Source organism: Conger conger, chromosome 1 (assembly GCF_963514075.1).
Source record: "Conger conger chromosome 1, fConCon1.1, whole genome shotgun sequence".
NCBI classification, from domain to species: Eukaryota; Metazoa; Chordata; class Actinopteri; order Anguilliformes; family Congridae; genus Conger; species Conger conger.
This window is the reverse complement of record NC_083760.1, coordinates 71635297-71653886: the sequence shown is the minus strand read 5'-3', so window position 1 is coordinate 71653886 and position 18590 is coordinate 71635297. Positions and strand designations below refer to the sequence as shown.

Here is an 18590-nt window from a genome sequence, read left to right as displayed (position 1 = left end):
ATGTGTCTGCATTTCAAAGTCACATCTCCTCTCCATTGGGGTTCTCAGTTGTGGAATAAGCTTCCAACTGCATTCAGGACAGCAGAAACCCTGCCCATCTTCTATAACAGACTGAAGACTCACATCTCTATTATTCTCTATTAATAAAAATAGTCATAATAATAATAATAATATGTATTTGTAATGATACTTACTTATATGTTGCTATAATTATATATATTTACTTTCAGCATTATACAACTGATTGAATGTCTCTGTAGCAGTGACTCATTAGCAACATCACCCTCTGCTGATAGAATTGCAGAAAGACATCAAATCAACAGATCACAAATGCAATTCATCATTAGCAGGAAAGCAATGTGCTTTGACTACTACTACTATATTATTATTGTTATTATTATAATTGGACAGATGCTTTATCCAAAATAAATGCATATATTACCAAAGTACTGTAAGATAAGGTACAATTCTCATGAAGTACCAGTTCTCCACAGCCATGTACTTCAAGACCAGTTCACATGGTAATCACTGGCTAAATCAGTAAAGTTGCGGCAAGTCAAAAACTAGGAGAGAGGCAGAATTAGAAGAAATATGATAAAGAGCTACAGGGATTATCAAATCTGGCCCCTGAATCTAAATCCAGCCCTGGTTTTGATGATGATTCGGATAGTTTTGTAACACTGTAGGATATTCCAGACTACCGTGTGATGAGATAAGAAAACAACAGTCTAATAGTATTTATAAAAAATCAGGTTAATTTAGTAGTCGCTTTCCACACAAGCCATTTTTCTAGCTATTTAACGGACATTACTTGTGTTAGTATTTATTTAGTAGCTATAGCCAATATACTGTAATCACATCTCTTTCAAAAGTACAGCAATAGCTCATTCATACCAGTCAAGCAGTCACAATTATAGCTCACAATTAAAGTTACTGAAATGCTCGACTGGGGTTACTTGGGTTCCTTATGGTCTCCCTCACCATCTTCCTTTGCAACCATTCCATATGCCTTTTTATCATTGCCCTTACAGCGCTAAATTGTATGTTTAACCTTTTATGTATTTCTTTATACCCATTACCTGACTGTGTCTTCTGAATTGACAGTTCTTTGGCTTTTCCCATGCTGATAGTTGACAAAGGGATTTTGCCTACTTGTTACCTAATTTTTATACTCGAGTGAAACAGGAAGTGGTGGGATGACACAATATAGTTCCTTTAGAACTTATGTTAACATCTTATGTTATGTATCATCACTCTATGTTGTCGGTTTCTTCTTTCTTATATCATCTTAGTAAGTAGTAAGTGTTGGTTAGGTGTGGAGCTCTGTACAAGCCTGTTAGGGCTTCACTCCCACCTTGCACAGATTTGTACTAAAATTTGTGCTAAATAAATAAACTAAACTAAACTAGACTGAAATAGATGAAAGTAAAATTGTATTGTCAATTTAACTCATTATGACACCTGGGGCTTTCAGAAAAAAATGAGATTACTAAATAAAAAACATTGAAACGTGAGAAAATGTATTGAAATAAAAGTAGTCCTCCCTATGTTTGAACATTCGATGATATATAGATCATTACCCATGTTGTTTATTATTTGCATTTTTATTAATAGTGCCAATAATTCTGGAGCCCACTGTAGATAGGATGACGTATTTTGTCACTCACATGCTTCCACCACCTGTATGATTTTTTAAAATAATTATTAGCAAGATAATCAGACCCAGACCCAGAGCCCTAGCACCATTTCATGACGCTATCTCTCTTAGGAGGGTGGAAAAAGAGAGACTCATCGGCCCTATATAATGATATAATGATGATTATTATTTGTATTATTTGTAGACATGCAATGTATTGCTTTTATTAAATGTAGTGTTTTGTGTTTTTACACACACACACACAGTCATTTATACTGCGTTCTAGCTCCGGGAAATTATATTGTATTATAATAGACTATGTAACGTTACAGTTAGCGCTAATCAATTGATAGAATGGCTGACTGGGAGGACAGTAGTCGGTTTACTTGCGTTATACGCCGTTGGGTCAGTTTCAGGTCAAAACCCACAAAAGCATCAGAGGATAAAAATGTACGGTATACCTCAAACGATAAGGAATGGAAACTGCCTAATAAAATGCAATTCAGGCGGCCAAGATAGACGTACCAAATTAGAAGCTTACGTCAACAGGGTCCTTTCTTCATTTTGTCGCAGCTTCAAACAATATTGGCAACTTACAACCAAATATGGAAATATGAACAGTAGATCGTTCATTAACAACCACATGCATTGGTTCTAACTGGGAAATAAACGTGTTTCAACAGTGCACGAAATAAGGTAACTACAGAAGAATTGACGATATATTTGAGAGATCGGCAAATAAATTTGACATGGTCGTTGCTAAGAGTTAGCTTGCTAACCTAGCTAATGGCATGCTAGCCAGCTATAGCCATTAACAGGTTTGTTTCCCTGTGTATCCAATCTTGTAGGAAAAAGGACAGTGTTGGTGCAGGTTTATGCTTTAACCCAGCATTACAACGTCTAATTCAATGAATTATGGTCTTCAATCAAGGCCTTGATAAGTCGAATCAGGTGTCTTAGCGCTGGGCTGGAACAAAAACTGCCACCCACACCGGTCCTTTTCGGATGAGCGTTGGACACCCCGCAGTAAGGTTAGCTAGGCCAAGTTATCCTTGTTTACTCTTAGATTGATTTGGTATCGAACGTTAGTAGCTAATATCTTTCTTTTACTTGGACAATTACTTAAATGTAACGTTAGTTAACGTGTCTTACCCACGTACTGTTTGTCGAGAACGGACTACTTGGCAGTAGTTGGCTCTAAATGGCTAATATGTTTGCAATTAATTAGGCTAACTCGTTTGCGTAGTGTTTAACGTCAGTTGACATTCTCGTTAGGATTCAGTTGCCTGTTGCTGTTGAAGTGTTGGTGGGCATGATCATTAGCAGAGGACTTTCAGTTTGTCTGGACTTATGGCCTAAATGTTCTACTGCACCGAATAAAGACCATGTGTCGTATAATAATAATTAGACAGTCTTAAGCATGCAAATCAAACAATCTACTGCGTTTAATCATTCGGTACACTAGTACCACCGTAAACTTGTAACTTGATGGGCTACTACTCTGGAAAACTGTCTCTGCGCAAGTAGTATGCTCTGAGTAAATGTAGAACGAAGTGTGAAAATAATTTATTCCATACAGCTTTGCTGTCCCTAAAGCAAAATAGTAATTGGAAACTGACTTCATTCAAATCAAACGTGTAGTTGTTTTGTTGATGGAAGGCTCATAATGTAAACTAACAGTGTAGAATGCAAATGCAGAAAGGCTGTTTGGCTCATGACATTGGTTTTCACTTAACTCTCTCCCTCACTGTTTGACCCATGTAAAATCGCAGAGAGATATGGGTGAACCCAGCACTATAGAGGTGACGGTCAAGACTTTGGACTCTCAGAGCAGAAGTTATACAGTCAGAGGTGATGTAAGTGCTTCCGTTGTTGTGTCTGATATGCATGGGCCTCATGATTTTGGGGCATATGATACAATTACTGGTCAAGAGTGATGGTGTTTTTAGAAGTCGTTGAGTGACTCATTCATGCTGTCTGAACTATGAACAACCGTTTTCCTCCTTTCCATCTATTTCTCTCAGCTGACAGTTAAACAGTTTAAAGAGCACATCTCTAGTTCGGTGGGGATTCCTGTGGATAAACAGAGGCTGATTTACCAGGGTAGAGTACTCCAGGATGAGAAGACACTGACAGAGTATAGTGAGTAACACAGCCGTTCCATAACGTGATAGTACTGTATGTGCACCACAACTGCCACACAACAACTTGAACCTTGACTGCTGTGTGTAAGCACTACTGCACTTTACAATGTGTAGCATAATGACAGTGGAACAGCTGGTAAATGATTGCTCTTCACAATAAATTATTTGTAGTAAGCAACGTAACAAGTAATTACATTTGGCTTGAGCGCAGGTGCTACACAATTAACACGTGTGTTTTGAGTGGTAACACAAGTGTCACGCCTTTGTGCATGAGTGGACGGAGATTCACTCCGCCTTTATCGCCCTCTCCCCACTTCTGTCAGATGTGGATGGGAAAGTCATACACCTGGTGGAGCGGGCCCCTCCCCAGACCACACACACAGGGGCAGGAGCCGGGGGCGTGTCTGGGTCCGGAGTAGGTGCGGAGGGTACCATGCCCTCCCACTCATCATCCTCCACCTCCCAGGGAACGTCTCACATGCCCGCGCACGACCGCAATGGCAACAGCTACGTCATGCTCGGCACCTTCAACCTTCCCATGAACATCATGGACCCTCAGCAGATTCAGGTGCTGAAGCATGCACGCGTCTGCTTCTCTGTCTGTCAGCATGCATGTACAGTGGGCTCCAGAATTATTGGCACCCCTGACTGGCAATGAACAAAAAATACTTTCATGGAATAAGCTATATAATTACTGAGAAACTCAAAATGCCAACATGTGGCAGTTACTGTACCTTATTAATGTTTCAATGGAACTAACAAAAAGCAAATATTCATTTAATAAAAATAGATTTCACCAAAGTCAAGGTTCATATTGATTGGCACCTAGAACTTGTTTGTACTTGTTGTACTTGGTGCATCCACGTCTGGTAATGCTGACAGCATGGAGTCTTTTCTTGTAATGCTTGATAAGGTTAAGGAACACATTTGGAGGGATTTTGGTTATTTCAATTCTGGGTGAATTAAGGTGCTGTGGTCAGATGAGTATTTTTTGTGCATTGCCAGTCAGGGGTACCAATAATTCTGGAGCCCAATGTATATGAGTGTGTGTGTTTCTTTCTACTCGTTCTTCTTTGTTATAAATTACTAATCATGTGAATATCATTTATTCTGAAAGTGAATCAGACTAAGTATCAGCTCAAATCAGATTTCTTCATAAAATGTAAAAGTTTTGATTATCTGAATGCATTCACTGTCTGACATATCCCACCGTGTAACTCAACTGCGCCTGCTATCCCTGAACAATAGTTCACAGTGCTTGGTTAGTTGCTTGAGCCAACTCTTGTTCCCTTCTCTCAGATGTCAGTGCAGCAGATGATGTCAGGTTTGGGAGAGAGTGGGAGGAGTGCAAGAGTCAGCACCAGCACTGGGGTAAAACGGGCTCACTGTCGCCTTATTTGCTTGGCCTTAATCTTTGAAGTCGATGGCAGGCAGCAATGGATTATCCAACTGTCTGTTTCAGAGCAACGGCTCTGTGGATGTGCACATTGACGTGGACCAATCGGTGCAGAGCGAGCCCAGGCTGAGACTGATACTGGCTGAGAACTTGCTGAGGGACACGAATGCAGTCATCCGTCAACTGGAGGTACAGCTCAGCTCGGTTCCCCTCCGACTCTGTTCGGCTTATTATTCTTTTTATCGAGTGATACATTTTCATCAGTTTTACAGATTATTCAATTTAGGCTATATTGCAGTTTTTGTGGAATATGTGTGTTATGCTCTGATTTATCCAGGTCACGTTTGACCTTAGTATTAGTAATGCACATGTTGGACCTGTACACTGTACACTAGCTGTCTGAACTACAAGCTCCTCAGCTGTCCCCAGAAAGACCAATGGCAGGACACTAGCGGGAGACATCACTGAAATATCTGGTAGCTTGGACCATATCTCACTCAAGCAAGGCATTTTGTGTGTTCAGTTTTATTTGTGTGAATCTGGATCTTCCTCATAACTCCTATCACTCCCCCATCTACTGGTTTCAGGGTCAGTCCAGCGGTTCATCACAGCCAGATTCTGCTGCCCCATCCTCCTCTTCCTCATCCACCCCTTCACCCTCAGCTCAGCCTATGGACACCTCCCCACCTGCACCTCCACCTCCTCCACCTTCCTCCTCCTCCTCTTCCACCCAAACCGAGGGGCCACCTCTCTCTGGACCCAAGTAAGACACTGATTTGCTTTCCGTCTTTCAAGTGTCACGTATTTGCATTATAACTGCTGTATATATAGATCCCAAATTTGTTTACATATGATCCAAAATTAATTCAGAACGCTGTGAACTTTGTCTTGAATTAATTTGTGATTATGAGTATATGTCTTTTTGCCTTCAAATTCAGTGTCCTTTACGTTTTGGGGGAACAGTCTTCCTTGTGTTTTGCATAAAACCACTGCTGAAACCTAAGGAGAGAGTGCACTATGTGTACGTACGGGTTGGTATGGGCTATTGAAAGCCTCCTGGAGCATTTCTCTCAGTACCACCCTCTGTCACACAGTCACCCCTGCCCAGCAGACCTGGTAGAGGTCCTGTCAGAGCTGAGGAGAGTGGAGGAGAGACTGCAGCCCTTTGTGCAGAGGACACACTCTATTCTGGGCTCTGCCACCAGCGCAGACTACAACAATAACGTAAGAATCACACTGACAGCTATGCCCCTTCGCACACAAGCCTTAACGTATGTTTCTCCCCAGTATGTAAATGGCAGTGATGATCTCTCTCACAGACCCAGGAGAGAGAGGAGGACCAGCGCATTTTGGATCTGGTGGGGGAAGCCCTCCGTCCACTGGGCAATGCTCTAGTCGCTCTGAGCGATCTGCGCTGCAACCTGCTGGCCCCCCCTCCCCGTCATCTCCACGTGGTTCGACCCATGTCCCACTACACCGCTCCCCTCGGGCTGCCAGGTGGACTACACCACTTCCCCATACCGGTGGGTAGTTGTGTTGGTGATGAACCTTCAAACATCTTTAGTGTCGAGATACTTTTGTTCAAAACTGCCGTTCCACATCTGTAAAATGCATGGCGCTCAATATTTTCTACTGTGAACTCCTGTATTGATATGAAACTCATCAACAGATAAACCTGGGGTCCACTGTGACCATGACTGCCAATGGCAGACAGACTGCACAGGACCAGTCGCAATCCACTCAGTCAGCTGACCAATCAGAGCAACAAGGGCAGGAACAGGTCCCACCTCCACAACCTGCCTCAGCAAATCAGCAGCCTGGACAAGGGCACACAGGGCCGCGCATGATCAGGATCAGCCACCAGACCATGGAGCCGGTGGTGATGATGCAGATGAACCTGGATGGTGGGTGCCCCCTTCAGTCTCTCTTTGTTTTTAAAAGTATTCATTAAAGTATTCTATGCAAACCCCACACACTGCCTATGAACAAGCAGAGATATCATGTTTATGGTCAGACTAGAAGAGGGAGTTCATGTTGATGACTACCTTAATGGGCGCAGTGTTAAATTTGTGAAATGCATGACTGCACTGGTAGGGTTCTTGAGAGATAAGTTGAGGAAATTGTTTGTCCCTCAAAATGAATTACAGCAGGAGTCAAAGCACAAACTGAATTTCCCTCCGTTTGCCGATAATACCAACCTGTCTTGTTTTTGCTTTTGTATACATGCGGGTGTGTGTGTGCAGACTCTGGCAGTGGATCTCAGACATCAGGACCGCAAACCACTGCAGCTCCTGGACAGACTGGTAAGAAATGATCATACATGCGTGCTTGCTGACATCAGTGGCAAACTATCACATGAATTGAATTTTATTTGTGGCCGTTGTCCTGAGGAAGGCGTTCTCAGCTGCCGTGTGTCTGCGGGTCTGCTCAGGGAGAGCACAGAGCAGAGCTCTCACAGGCTTGTGCTGTGTGCTGTCTCTCTGTAGGGTCTGCTCCTGTTCATATCCCAGGCCTGCCCCCGGAGTTCATGCAGGCCATCATGCAGCAGATCACTCAGCAGGCCGTTGCCATGGCAACTGCGGCCTCTGCCGGGCAACAGGGGCAGCAGGCAGCTACCGACCCCAGCGTGAGCGCCAACTCCACCACCAGCACCACCAGCACCACCAGCCTTCCTCACCCTCCTCACCCTCCTCACGCTCCCCACCCTCCCCAGGCCCGGGTGGTCTTCACCCGGCCCCCATTCGCACCCCGGGTCCCCCACCCAAATCTTGGGACCAGGGGGGCCACCATTAATCTGAGGGCAGTGCCCCCTACTGTTGGGCAGCAGCCAGGACAGGTAAATAACACTCTCCTTTCTGCATTTTTCTTAGCATAGTGATTTGCATGTGTTTTCCTCATCTCTGCGTTGTTTTGCTTCTTTGAAATGGCATGCCTTTGGTATGGCCTTTAAGGTAGTTCTTTTTGCCATGTCTTTGGCTTTGTGCGGGAGCCCTATGATCTCCTGTCTGGATAGCCGTGGCATGTGGTTGCGTGTGGACGCCTCAGCTTCGTCTCTCTTCGGTGTAACCCCCTCCTAACTCTCCCGCTCAGGTGATCAACGCTCTTGTGGGACAGCTATTGATGCCAGTCCACATGGGTAAGGGCTAAGTCTCCACCTTCATGGTCATTTCCCCTGGTTTGTGTTCTCTCGTCCCATGGCAGCGAAGTCTGCTGTTGTTAGTTCTGCATTGGCTCCACATTAAAATTATTATTTGGGTTGTAAATGTACCGTTCTGTTCTGTACTGTTCTGTTTTGATCAATTAGTCATTGGAAGATAAACGTAAAATCCCGCAGGACTTTGGAGAACTGGGAATTTGCACCCCCCTCTCCTTGGGCAAAGTGCTTCAATACCTACACTCAGTGACCACTTTTATTAGATATTTACTCAAGTCTTCTGCTGCTGTAGCCTATCCACATAGAGGTTTGACGTGTTGTGTGTTCAGAAATGCTCTTCTGCATACCACTGTTGTAATGTGTGGTTATTTGCATTATTGTCACCTTCCTGTCAGGCTTGACCAGTCTGGCCATTCTCCTCTCTCATAAACAACGCATTTCTGTCTGCAGAACTGCTGCTCACTGGATGTTTTTTTTGCTTTTCACACCATTCTCTGCAAACTCTAGAGTCTGATCTGCGTGAATATCCCAGGAGATTCTCAAACCAACCTCCCTGGCACCAACAATCATTCCATGGTCAACGTCCCTTAGATCAAATTTTTTCCCCATCTTGATGGTTGATTAATTCAAGCTATTTGCCCATATCTGCAGGATTTTATGTGTTGCACTGCTGCGGCATGATTGGCTGATTAGATAATCGCGTGAATAAGTAGGTGTACAGGTTTTCCAAATTAAGTGCTCAGTGAGTGTAAATATTGAAGTAATAAGAACTTAACGGCTAGTCCACAAAACAAAAACCAGTATACTTAATTACACTTTCTGGAGTTGATTTCAGTTTTAGGGTATGTTTTTGATTAGCCCAGACTGTTTTGTGTGATGAAGGATATTTTCTCTTCAGAAATTTCTCACTGCCAACTTCACTATGGCTGGTTAATGGATCGGTTAGTGGTTTAAAGCAATACGGTCCAAAGCAGTTTGTACAGTGATATTATGCCTCCGGAGATTAAACGTACATTATTAAAAAAAAAAAAAAAAAAAACATTTAATCTGGCTTTTGGCTATAAATATTTCCTATGAGTCATGCAGCCTTTGACCGCTGTGCTCAAGTAAAGAAGTGGCAATGCGTCCTGTCTCAACAGTACTTCATGTGAGACAAGCGCCTCGCAGCAAGGTGGGGCATGACAAAAACATCTGTCACTTTCACCATCTACATTTACGCAATCTAGATCCATGCCATAGGTCGCCTTCCCTCTGCGACTTCTCAACCACTGTCCCTTGCAACACTTAAATTAAACGTTTAAGAAACGTTTGGCAATGTTGCTGTAACTCTCCTGTTTCAGTCAGTTGCAATTTATAAGTAGCTTGGCTAGCCTTAGGAAGAATAGGCAGTGCTACCATTTGGTTTAAATGGAAATATCAGAAACTCCAGAAAGTGAACTGTGCTTAATGCTACATTTTTGTATGACCTTTGAAATGAGTAGTTTGACTTAAACCCAGCTATTCTTTATGAAAGCAGTGGGGCATTGCATTTCTTGCTTGCTGTGAAGTGGGACAGGCTTTGTGTAGGCATTTCCTTTTAAGATATTCTGGCGTGATGATTTCAATGAGTGGGAAGTTGAGGACTACTACGCTTCAAATGACAGTTAAAAATGGATTTTATTATAAATGTTATTTATTTTTGTTTGGAGAAGGCCTTCAACTGATTGACCATTTTTTTCTCTCCAGCGGACCACTCCTCCACTTCCTCTTCAACCCATTCCTTCTCTTTTTCATCTTCCTCCTCCTCTTCCTCTTCCTCCACCACCTCCACCTCCACCTCTCAACCGACCTCATCCAACACTTCCGGCCAAACGTCCACCAGCACTACCAGCACAGCCTCCACTGGCCAGCCCTCCAGCGCCCCCTCCCCACCACAGGAGGGGATGGCAGGAGCCAATCTGGCTCAGCTCCTGGGCTCTCTGCTGGCTGGCGGGACAGGAGGCCAGGTACCAGGCTCAGGAGCTCCAGCTTCCATTACAGTGACCATGCCTGGTGTGCCTGTCTTCATTCAGGGAGTGACAGACTTCCTCCAGGTCAGTCCCTCATTTCTCTATATCAGAGGTCACCAACCCTGGTCCTGGAGAGCTACTGGGTCTGCTGGTTTTTGTTTTCACCTTAAAATCAGCACCCTGCTGAGTTCCAGGAAACCAGGTGAGGTGAGTTAGCTGTGTAATCATCTGCTCTAATTGATCAATTAAGTGCAGAGTAACAGCGAAAACCAGCAGACCCAGTAGCTCTCCAGGACCAGGGTTGGTGACCTCTGCTCTATATGAACGGCTATAACTGGACCCTCATAGTAGTAGTAGTGATGATGATAATAATATGTGTTGTGACTACTGGTTCATTTTTGTTTGACTGTTGATATTGTTGCTCCTTCCTTTGATCATGAAGGCCACCGGCCAGCCGGCCTTCTCTCCATCTCCCACTGGGCAACAGCCCCCCTCAGCCTCCACCACCCCCACACCTCCTCCAACAACCACACCCACCCCTACGCCCACCTCCACCCCCAACTCAGCCTCTGGCGTGGGCATAGGGGGCCCGGGGGGCCCAGGAGACACCCTCAGCCCAGAGCTCTTCACTGGCATTGTCCAAGGGGTGCTGTCCACCATGATGGGCTCTCTGGGGGGGCCCCAGAATAACACTGAGAGTATCGCCCAGTTTATCCAGAGGCTGTCGCAGACAAACAACATATTCACTCCTGGCACTGGTGATGCCATAGGTAATCTGTCTCTCACTGTCTCCGTGTATTACTGTAGTTCACTGTTGTCAGGTGTGAGTGGCCAACGCTTCCTTTTTGATATTTATTTTCCTTTTTGTAATTGTAACAGTAAATGTACATGTACAAGGTTTGGACACACCTGGCTCTTCTGACTAATGTTTTATTTCCTTTGTTTGAAATCAAACAATTCACATGCGGTCAGTTCCCCCTCAATGTTTGAGACAAATGAACATAATGTCAAGTAAAATAGTCATGTTTTGTTTTTGCATATTCATATTGTTGTTGCATATTCTTTGCATGCCACGACTTCCTGAGGTCTGTGGCCTATTATCATAACCAGTCTGGATACCTTATTTTCAGGTTGTCCTACAAGTGATACAAGAACACATGGAGCACATTTGTTGGCTAAATGGCTGTAAGTCATCAAGGGTCCAAGGTAGATATGCAGTAGATGCTTCAAGGGTCGTTTCTCCGGAATACTTTTTTCCATTCGTTCAGCAGTAAAATTAGTCAGGAGAAATGTCCATTGTAGTATCTACATCATATCTGGCAGCAGCACAATGGATTGAGGCTCATCTGATACCTTAGACCACAGGTGTCAAAATCCAGTCCTGGAGGGCCGTAGTGTCTGCTGGTTTTTGGGGTGTTCTGGGTTCATTCAAGTCATTGAATGGTTAAAGTATCCACACGCCTTGTTCTCAAGGCCTTAATTGGCCTTAATTGGCAGCTGATTGAAAGGAAACCACAAAAACCCGCAGACACTGCGGCCCCCTGGGGATTCAGTTTGACACCCCTGCCTTAGACCCTTGATGACATAAAGCCATTTAGCCAACAAATGTGTTCCATACTGTATTGGCGTAATTTACAGCTGTATCTATTCTTTTTGTATCACTTGTATGACAACCTGAGAGTAGGTTAACAAGACTCTGATGATGTTGATAGTTCACAGGCTTCAGGAAGTCGTGGTATGCAAAGGATATGCAACCAAACACCAAACATGGCACTTATTTGACATTATGTTAATTTGCCTCAAACATTGAAATGCGGGGCAATATGTAAAAAATACTGTAATTGCTACATGGTGAAACCAATATCTACAAAAATACCCTTTAATAAAAGCTGAGAATCTGCACATATGACCACATATGAATGGTTTGATTACAAACAGAGAAAATACTTTTGTATTTTTGTATTATAACATGACAGTATTGGTATCATCATCTTTCAAAAGACATGCCCATTATATTTGGCCACACCAAGGCTGATGAAGGCTATTGTGAATTGCTCAGGGACGAATGGCTTTCTTTGCATTTCCTCATGGAATAAATGTTAAATAGGTTCCGAAACCTGGAGAGTTAATTAAATTGTTTGCTCTCAGTCGTTAGTGGTGGTGGTTAAACGGTAGGGTGTGGTTTGCAGGGTTTTTTGGAGATCTGCTTGCCTTGGTGTGTCAGAACTTCTCCATGCTGGACCTGGTGCTGCTGCTTCATGGTCAGCACCAGCCTCTGAGCCGCATTCAGCCCCAGCTGACACAGTTCTTCACCGAGCACTATCTACACGGGAGAGAGCCCACCGATGCCAACATCGCTGTGAGTCTCCGCTCCTTATCCACTAAACCTCTTCTGCCTCTCTGTTCACCCTCTATTCCAACATCTGAGAACTATCCACACTCTATTTACACCAGTGTGCTGCAGTATGGTCCTAAATGGAGCATATAGGGTCTTACTTTAAGCTCTTTGGTAAGCAGTTTGTGGTAATCAGCAAAACCATATATTATTTTATGATGGCTTGCCCTTGCAGTTCAATGGACGGAGTTTAGTGTGGCTCCTATATTAACTGAAATGCCAAAAGAGGAGTAAATATTTTTGGATTTTGGTCTCAGGAGGAAAACCAAAATCATTTGCTTGTTTTCTTTTCCTGTGTCTGTGCCTCAATTCACATTTTCCCACCTCAGGCAGGAGCTGATGAACTGATCAACGGGCTGGAAGAATACATTACGGAGAGCTTTGTAAGTTTGCTGCTTCTGTGTGTCGTGCGGTGTAGCAGTAGTACCTTCAGTCAGCAGTAACTACTTATCGTTTTTATCTTTTAATCCGTTAAGGTAAAGGATGTCTTGCCTGCGCCTGTTTTATATAAAGAGTTGTCCATTTGAATATTGAATTTCAGTCACTCACTTAGAGATCTGATATTGTGCTTGTGAACAGATGCAAAAGTTGTATGAAGTTTCTATTTTCAATATTAAGTTATTTCTCCAATGTAATTTTATTTATTTAAAACTCAAGTGTGTGTGTGTGTATATATGTGTGTGTATATATGTATATATATGTTTTAACCTCCTTTTCTCCTTCTTTTAACCTCTTTGATCTCAGTCCACTGTTACAGTCTTGGAAGGTGTAGACATCACAAGGACGAACATGTCCTTCTTCAGACAGCAGCTTACACGCATTGCAACACACATTCTACGCTGCACAGGTAACCACATCTGATTTCTTTTTAATTCGGCAACTAGCATGTTGTGTTTTACATTTACATATGTAGGAAAATGACTTTGGGCAGTTTTCTTTTTATTTTATTGATTTATTGTTTTGCTCTACTAAGTTCCTAGGAAACGATTACGGAAAATATGAAATGCAGTAATGTGGAAATAAACGTGAATGTGTGTTCCCCCCGTGAGGCTGGTTAGAAAATATGGATTAAAATAAAAACAGGCATTGCCTCTGGATCATGACTGTCAATTTTCCTGGTAATATTTGTGAATTTATATTTGCAATAAGCTGCATGTTTTTGTTTTTGTTTTTGTTTTTGTGTCCCTGCAGATCACTCCTTTGGCCCTCGCTTGCTACACATGTGCAATCAGGCGCTGTTTGAATGTCTGGCCCTTAATCTTTACTGCCTGGGAGGGGAGCAGACTGCTCTCACAGCTGTCATCAACCATCGCATTGTGAGCCCCGCGCTGCTCCCCACCCCCCTCCTCTTCCTCCTCCTCTCCCACTCAGCCTCCTTATGGAGGAGTCCGACTGGGAAACGCGCGGGAAAGCGCATATTACTGCTTATCACAGTGCAACACCTGACCTCATTTGGTTTATCTGCCATTTCATTTAAGCTGTAATATTAGTCCTTTTCCCCAGTATAGCTTCCATTTAGGACCGTTTTTTAATGCATTGCATAAAAATAACATGCACATTTGAGCCCAGAGGGTAGCATAAAATGGCTGTGCTACTTATTTCAAATCTTGTCCTCCGTGGAAATTAATAAACGCATAACGTGTTCGTGTTAACAACCTGCTCTAAGTAGCTGGTTTATTATGATTGCTCTGTAAAATGTAATTTAAAAATATATATATATAAACTGAATGGCATGATGGCTGCCTAAATGGAGTTAAAATTATGCTGGATTAAAAAACTTCCTGAAAGGAATCGAACTGCTTAAACATGTCTCGTCTGAAGGTCCCTTTCCTGTTGAGAAGCAGTCTGGAATGTTCTGTGGTTTTAAAATGGTCCTCTCTTGCCTTTGTAGAGGAGGATGTCGGCAGAGGTGAACCCCAGCCTGGTGAACTGGCTGACCAGCATGATGTCAATGAGACTGCAGGTCATCCTGGAGCACATCCCAGTTACAGAAGACCAGATCCTGCATTATGTGGTTCGCACACAGGTAATGTACTCACAGACGCTCAAACCAGTGTCTCTCTGCCTCCATAAGAACTACCTTAACTGCATCACCTCATACAGCATTCCTCTGCCTTACTGCATCACCTCATACAGCATTACCCTGCCTTAACTACATTCTTATATGGCATTACTCTGCCTTACTGCATCACCTCATACAGCACTACCCTGCCTTAACTACATTCTTATATGGCATTACTCTGCCTTACTGCATCACCTCATACAGCACTACCCTGCCTTAACTACATTATTATACGGCATTACTCTGTGGATAGGTCATGCTCACGAACTAGTCACCGAGCTACCTGTTTAATCAGCTTCCTTTGAAAAGGATTGTATTTACTTACTATTAAGAGGAATTGTAAACCTCCTGACAAATGGCACCTGTTTCGGTTGGTGATTAAGGGGATTTGTCTGGTTTTGCCTCACAGGGAGAAGCCGCAGACATGGAGCAGTCCGGTGAGTCTGAGAGCCAAAACATGGAGGTGAGCGCGTGTCCGTCCTGATTAGTTTATTTACGTTTACGTCTATCGTTCCTTCACCACAGTGTTATGAAAAAAGCTTCTTCTTTTTTTTAACTCAGACCCACTGCGTGTGCTGGTTTTGTAACTGCCAGTCTCTTGATCGGTTGAAGTTAACACATTTAAGTTCTAACATAATTGTGTACTTTCACATATCATGACATAATGCCAGTTTGGCTGACTGCCATTTGTCCTGTCGCTGAACTCTTCATTTTTTATTTCAGTTTGACCAGATGACTCTACTTTTGCTAATTAGGGACCCAATTATTTAAAATCTCTGTCAGTAACTGAATCAATTAGAAAAAAAGTCACTTCTTAAGGAATTACAGAAGCACTACAGAAATTATAGCACTATGTGACCTGAATGATTAAATGTCCTGGGATATGAATTGCAAACACAGCTATTTCTGGAATAATGTGACCTTAAGAAGGTAAATCATCCTTCAGTAGGCATTAAGAGGTTGTAATTATGGTAGTAAGAGAACCTGAATGCAGTGTCCTGTCGTATGCTGAAGTGGTTTATATCCTTTACTGTTTGTTTTTTTTACCCTGTACCTGTCCAAGTCAGAGGTGCACAACTCCGGTCCTCGCAGGCCGGTCTGTGTACTGGTTTTTGTTCCAGCCTTGTTTTTAATTTGCTGACAGCTCTGTAAATTACCCCAGTTAAAGCCTGTACTTGAGCACAGTAAAATCATTACACTTGCGGTCTGCAGCTGTACCCGGTACTCATACACACGTCGGATAATTATTTAATTGACTCGATCATGTCTTAAGACCAGAAGTTGGCACAAAATCCTGGAATGGATCGGCCCTTGTTGTACACCCCTGGATTAAATGCACATTTTTTGCTTTTCCTTCTTTTTCATGGCTGCCAGACGGACAGATCTCTCTCTCCTGCCCCTGCCACCACGGCGGAGGAGGCCATGGTGTCATCACAGGAAGTGGGGGCCACGGGGTTGTTGCCTGGAGACCCAGGAGCTGTGGGCGGGGCTTCGCTACGAGAGCCCAGAGGAGGCGGGGCCATGGCCGCAGCAGGCAGGAGGGAGGAGTCTGGCGGAGAGGCGGAGCCCTGGGCCGCAGCTGTTCCTCCTGTAAGAGCCCGTGCTTACATCGGTCTCTCTTCCTCTTTTCTGCTGATATAGTTATCGTATTATCATGGTTTCTCTATCTGTATCAGGAGTGGTTACTCCTGCACTGTACTGATCCTGTCCTGTTGTCTCCCCTCTCTCTGTATCAGGAGCAGGCAGCTCTGGGCTGTATGGTGGTATTCATAGAGCAATCGCTCTCTCTGTCTCTCTTTCTCTCTGAATCAGGAGTGGGTTCCCATTATCAGAAATGACCTGATTTCCCAGAGGAAGATTAAAGCTCAGCCCCCTCTGTCTGATGCTTACTTGCATGGGATGCCAGCCAAACGCAGGAAGGTAAAAACATCACCTCTGAAAACCCTTAACTGCCCAACTGTTCATTCATGGATTTGATCCCTCTCATTCCTCCATATTGCCCCACCACAGCTAATACACGTAGGTATTGTGTATATCTTTCTGCTCCCACTATGTGTATTCACCTTATAGTATGCCAGTAACCCTGTCATAGAGCTTGCTTCACATTGCATGGTTGGTATAATGTGAACACCACTTTGTCCAGTTCCTGTTAGACCTCCTGGATAAACTTAATTCACCAGTAAAGATGAAGCCTTTTGGTGCTGAACAGGACCCTTGTTTACAATTTACTGTGCCTCCACCCAGCCTCTTTCTAACAATTGACTAAAAAGCTTATTTTTCTTTTTTTAAACTAAAAGTCTCATTGGGGGCATTGACACAAAATGGATAATACGGCCCTTGTATTTTGCATGCCCTTGTATTTTGCTACAGTACATGGGCCCTGCATGAGCTCTTCTGTTTTCCTCAGACAGTACAGGGCGAAGGGCCCCACCTCTCTCTGTCTGAGGCTGTGAGCCGGGCAGCAAAGTCCGCTGGAGTCAGGCCTGTCACTGCCCCAGGAAGCCTGCAGGAGGAGCTAGAGAGCACTGAGCTGCAGGAGGCTTATGCAGAACAGGTAATCTTTGGCCTTTTATCTGAAATGTGTCGTTTTTATTATATAGCCTGCCCTAACATGGTTATTATATTATATGCTAATCCAATGTATACAGTTGCCTAACTTTAATAACCATTCCCCACTCTCTCAGGTGAAGAGTGATATTAAGAACCGTGTGAGGGAGGATCCGGACTTTGACACAGAGCGATTCCCGAACACACAGAGGGCCTTTTCCTTGGACTCTTAAACCCTTTATCCCACAAGGAACCCACAACTACTTTCTTTCTGGCCTTCTACCATCCAGATCCCATTTTACAACCACCTCTGAGAAAGCCCACCATTTTTGTAAAACCAATCCATTGCTTACAGGGCAGACCTGCCGTTCATCAGCTTGACTTATGAGGAATGCTACTGTCCATAGCAGTCTTTCCACTGGACTTAAGAACACACCAAAGACAGCCACTCATGTATCAGACCAAACTGTCAATGCTCCCAACGAACATTTCCAGAAAGCTTTTTTCAGTTTCTCTTTGTAAGACCACAGATGCACTGATTTGGAGAGGTGCAGGCAAGGCATCGAAAGCCTTCTACCTTCTGGCTTTTGGCTAAATGAGCTTCTGCCTCTGTGTTTCCCATAAGCCCTGTTATGACCGTGTGTAAGACGTACTTTATGGCTGCCCCATCATTTCGTCTCTATAACACACTCTATTATTTTGTCATTTGATGTACATGAAACCGCAAACTGCAAAAGAGTAAAGTAATTGTAGTTATAATAAAATGTCTGCTGCTGCGGTGATTTCTTATTTTAATGGTGTGTCTGGTTGAATAAAATCTTCTCGCTGCATCTTAAACTGGCAGTTGGTGAAATTATTTTTATTTTATTTATTTTTTTAAATGAGAGCATATGGGTATAAATTGTAACCAATGGATTTAGATTTCTGGGAAAGGTGAAATTACTATCAGTTGTACACGCACATGTTCCATGGGCAAATTTATATTTTATTGAATGCATTCTCCTTCCTTCCTGTGAAATAAAGAACATAAAACTTAAATATAATGGACTGTTTTGCATTGTGAAGCCCAGGCATAGAAAGACATGGAAGAAGTATTTCATATTGAGTAGTAGATCTTGCAAGTTTCTCAGTCTCAAGCCTTTCGGATATATTAATTTAGTGAATAGCTCAGATTTCCACTAACTTGCATACGATACTGTAGGATTGTTTCCATGCCATACCTACAGTAATGGCAATCTGGTGCATAACCTGGTATCTGTGTTCATTTT

General features: G+C 43.3%; 1 protein-coding gene across 2 annotated transcripts; it reads left to right on the top strand.

Moving 5' to 3' along the window:
* The first annotated feature begins 2173 nt into the window (after nt 1-2173).
* bag6 (BCL2 associated athanogene 6) lies at nt 2174-18159 on the top strand. Of its 2 annotated transcripts, none has more exons than XM_061241583.1 (25): nt 2174-2332; nt 3409-3492; nt 3661-3778; nt 4104-4348; nt 5080-5151; nt 5243-5365; nt 5764-5939; nt 6271-6400; nt 6496-6699; nt 6846-7080; nt 7420-7479; nt 7663-8012; nt 8267-8312; nt 10056-10402; nt 10761-11088; nt 12508-12677; nt 13043-13096; nt 13458-13560; nt 13905-14029; nt 14605-14739; nt 15185-15238; nt 16150-16365; nt 16588-16695; nt 17183-17329; nt 17460-18159. In XM_061241583.1, the coding sequence occupies exons 2-25, from the start codon at nt 3415-3417 to the stop codon at nt 17553-17555; spliced, it is 3720 nt and encodes a 1239-aa protein (XP_061097567.1). In that variant the 5' UTR covers nt 2174-2332; nt 3409-3414; the 3' UTR covers nt 17556-18159. The 2 variants fall into 2 exon arrangements, with proteins under 2 accessions (XP_061097567.1, XP_061097575.1); XM_061241591.1 differs by lacking the exon at nt 2174-2332 and adding an exon at nt 2513-2667.
* Nucleotides 18160-18590: the final 431 nt, after the last annotated feature.